At 38.9% G+C, this 3,574-nt stretch overlaps 1 protein-coding gene across 1 annotated transcript in view; it reads right to left on the minus strand.

The window, feature by feature from the left end:
• Nucleotides 1–2,001: 2,001 nt before the first annotated feature.
• ZNHIT6 (zinc finger, HIT-type containing 6) overlaps nucleotides 2,002–3,574 on the minus strand; it is a gene marked incomplete at its 5' end in the record, with an annotated part of 30,821 nt that continues 29,248 nt past the window's right edge. Inside the window, one exon of the mRNA XM_010144158.1 lies at nucleotides 2,002–2,084. Coding sequence (XP_010142460.1) covers nucleotides 2,002–2,084 — 83 coding nt within the window. The remainder of the gene's footprint in view (nucleotides 2,085–3,574) is intronic.

Here is a 3,574-nt window from a genome sequence, read left to right on the forward strand (position 1 = left end):
AGTAATACAAATCACACATCTGCATTCCTCAGCCTGACTGATCACACACACGCAGATCAACACTAGTACTTGTGCACTCCCATGTCCACCGTGTGCTCCGAATCTTCACAGAAATGACACGCTTTCACTCCAGATGAAACATTTTCTGGCAAATGAACTGTGGCAGTTGCTGTTCTGCTCTTTTATCGGTGTTGTTATGAATGAGTTCAAGACTGGTTTAAAGTAATCTGTGGCTACCAAGTCAGCTTGCAGTAATCATCGATTAGGAAAAGCTTATTCACTTTCACTGAACTGAAAAACTATGAAAGCAGCACCTAGGAATCCTAGCAGCATAGCGAGGAATCCTGGTCCTTTAAAAAGGTTTAAAAAAACAAACATTGAACAAGAGGTGGGCAGAGGACCAACAATGAGTAAAAAAGAAAATAGAGCACAGGTGGCTACTGACAGGCAAAAAACCAAAACAAAACAAACCCCAACAAACTTCCCTTTTTGCAACCAGAGGTTGCAAAACACACAAGGGAAAGGACACATCATACCACTGTGAGAAAAAGTAGTAACTACAAAGGTCCAATGCTCTTTCCAAACTTCAGTAGCTAAATCTCATGGTGAGCAATTTTTTCACAACAATTTGTTTGCAAAGGTGGGAAAAAAAAACTTAGAAAATTCTGAACATCTCAAAAACCCCTCTCCACGCAGCATGACTGGTAAGGAACGAACAGCATGGTACTCTGAAGCCTAGACTGAGAGTCTGGAAGCCTGAGCCCTCTCCCATATTGCTCCAGAGCCTCCTGCTACCTCAACAAGTTCCTTCACTGCTTTCTGTGGTCTATCTGTGGTCAGCAGAAAGAACACTTATGACAGAAAAACCACCTTCATGGCAGTTTAGCGTGCATCCATGCCACCAATTTTTTGTCAGAAAGTTGCTACCCTCAAGAAGGAGGCAAACAGACTGGGGTAACAACAACGGTGGCAGCAACAGCCTCACAGAGTTGTCTACAAAGTGATTGTGTTTGCAGCACGTGCTGTTCTCATCCTCTGACAGACCCCACAGACACGGGCAACAAAGATACAGTGGTAAGTGGTCTGGGATCTAGAAATCTTCTCAGAAGTTAACAACAGATTTTCTACTGTCAGCAGGTGACACTGTGCAGGACTTTTTAAGATTTGTTTTTAAGCAGGTAAATTTAGTTGATATTCCAGTAAGTATTTATAATACCTGGCTAGGTAAACTAGTAATATGAGATGCATAATGTAAGCGTTGTTTAAAAGACCGATATATTAGCCCTAGTTACACTCCATGTAGAAATATATTCATTTCTAAAACCCATGATAGAGAGGTAAAATAGGTAAGATCGGGCAGAAGAGTAAACACACAGCAAAGTGCCACTGAAAACACGGGTTGACTAGTCCTAAATACATTAAACAAGATGCAACCAAGTAAAACTAAAAAAGAAGTATTGCACCAGGCACCCAAAATGACACCAAAGATTAAAGGCAAAAGTCAAGTAAGATAATTTGCAGCAGCTCAGCATGACAAAGAAATAACCTAAAAGGAAATGCATGAAACACCATTTTTTCCCCCCCAGTAAATTTAAGCATTAAGACTCAAATCCACACATAAATACAACTTTGTGATCAGACATTTAAAACTGGAAATCAGACACTGAGCTGTTAGGGTAAAAGGAAAAGATATACTGTTGAAACTAACTTGGAAATTTAAATTTGTGTTACTCATTTATTAAATATAGATGGACAAAAAGAAGCCACTTAAATAAGACATCATTTTTTTCTGGAACCAGCAATTCCCCATCTCTTTATTTACATCCCTAAATATGCATTACTAAATCTAAAACCAGGCAGGCAGTTTGGAAGTTCTGCCTTTAGTGAAGGAAGCCAAACCAAACCTCTGAGAATTCAGTTGTATAAAAACCCCCTTAAATTAAAAAAAAAAAATATATAAAATGCTCATTCCACCCTCTTCTCTCAAAGAAGCGTCCACCATCAACTGTCCCGAATTTCCCCTTCTTCCATAGATGAAAGGGATGAGCTTTCACTGTCTGAGTTCTCCGCAGGTTCACTGGCATCTGAAGGTGCAGGACACAAACAAAACCCAAACAATTAGTTTCAGCAATGTTGTCTGCTCATCAAACAGAAGCAGTTATACATATTTTCCTTGCAATTACACTTTCCTCGAGGACAGCTATTTCATAAGAGATAACCAGTCTCATAACATGGGATATAGGACCTTGTTGAAGGAGGAAGTAAGACAATGTTGAGAATGTCTTTTAGTTTTTAAATATCGGTCTTTCAGTCAAGTGGGTAAGTGGAATATTTATCCCACACAACACTCCTCCTCTTCATCCACTGAGAATTTAAAATTGTTCTCTTGGCTTACTACTTCTAAATGTTGTTTTCTGGGTTGCTACATGCCTGTATCACAACTGTAATGAATTATAAATAATTTACACTTTCATTAGCATTTCAGTTAAGATGGGGAATTACTGAGAAATTCCAAATGGAAATGGAAAATTAAGATGATGCACCTATGTGCTCCTTCTGTGTGTTCCAGCATCCCAAAGATAGCGTTAAGCTGTGTGAACCCACGTGCTAATGCTGATGAGGTTAAAGCTGCAACAATAACTTGAGCTTTAGGACGGGGCTGTTGTGCTTCACCAAGATTGTATTGCAAAGCACTCATTTTCCAAAATGGTCTTCAGCCTCACACCCTGAGACTCCTTCTTTAACAAGCACCGACCCTATCACCTCGTGGTAAGGTCAACAAATGCTGCTGGCTGGTGGCACTCAAGCAGCACAAAAATAAACTACAGCAGAGGCGGCCCATGATTCACTCTGTTCTCATTGTTATTTTCAGTATTTGATCCAACTATGAATTTAAAGAACTTTTTGAGTATTTTGTGTCAGATGCTTCATTAAGGAAGTTGATGAAGTATAGTTACTGTCTTGTCAAGTGATGTTCTACTGCTGGCAAAAAGGGATAATACACAGGACACGCTGTCCACCTGTACAGTTTCAATGGAATTTGTTCAAGAAAATAGAAGCATTTCACCCAGAAACATCAGAGGTCACATTTTGTCTACATTAAATCTAGTGTATAATCAATTAACATTTATATGCCAGATATGTACTGAGTAATGCACAAAGTAAGGATTGTTTTTGCCCCTAAGTCCTGTGAAAGCTTTTATAATCCCCTACTATCTTCAGCCATGACTGACCTTGTATGCTGAAATCAGAGCACCTGTAGGTTTTGCTGTCAGCAAGTCAAGCATCAAAACATCACATAAAAGAATGTGGCAATCTTCTGACTCACAGTGAAGCTCAAAGGACAACTTTTAGCTTTAGTCTGCTACAGTAAATTTTATTAAACAGGAATTCTGCATCATCTTCACTCAAAAAGAACATATTTTTATGGTGTTGATAGCATTCTCTATAGATTAAGATTGCCCAGGTCCTTCCCATAAAACTGTCTACAGTTTACTCACAATGTGAAATTAAAACTCTGGGTTTAAAATTTCAGTGCCAGTTTTCTTCCTCAATCCCCCTTTTTTTTTTTTTT

This window comes from Buceros rhinoceros, unplaced genomic scaffold (assembly GCF_000710305.1).
Source record: "Buceros rhinoceros silvestris isolate BGI_N320 unplaced genomic scaffold, ASM71030v1 scaffold19669, whole genome shotgun sequence".
NCBI lineage: Eukaryota > Metazoa > Chordata > Aves > Bucerotiformes > Bucerotidae > Buceros > Buceros rhinoceros.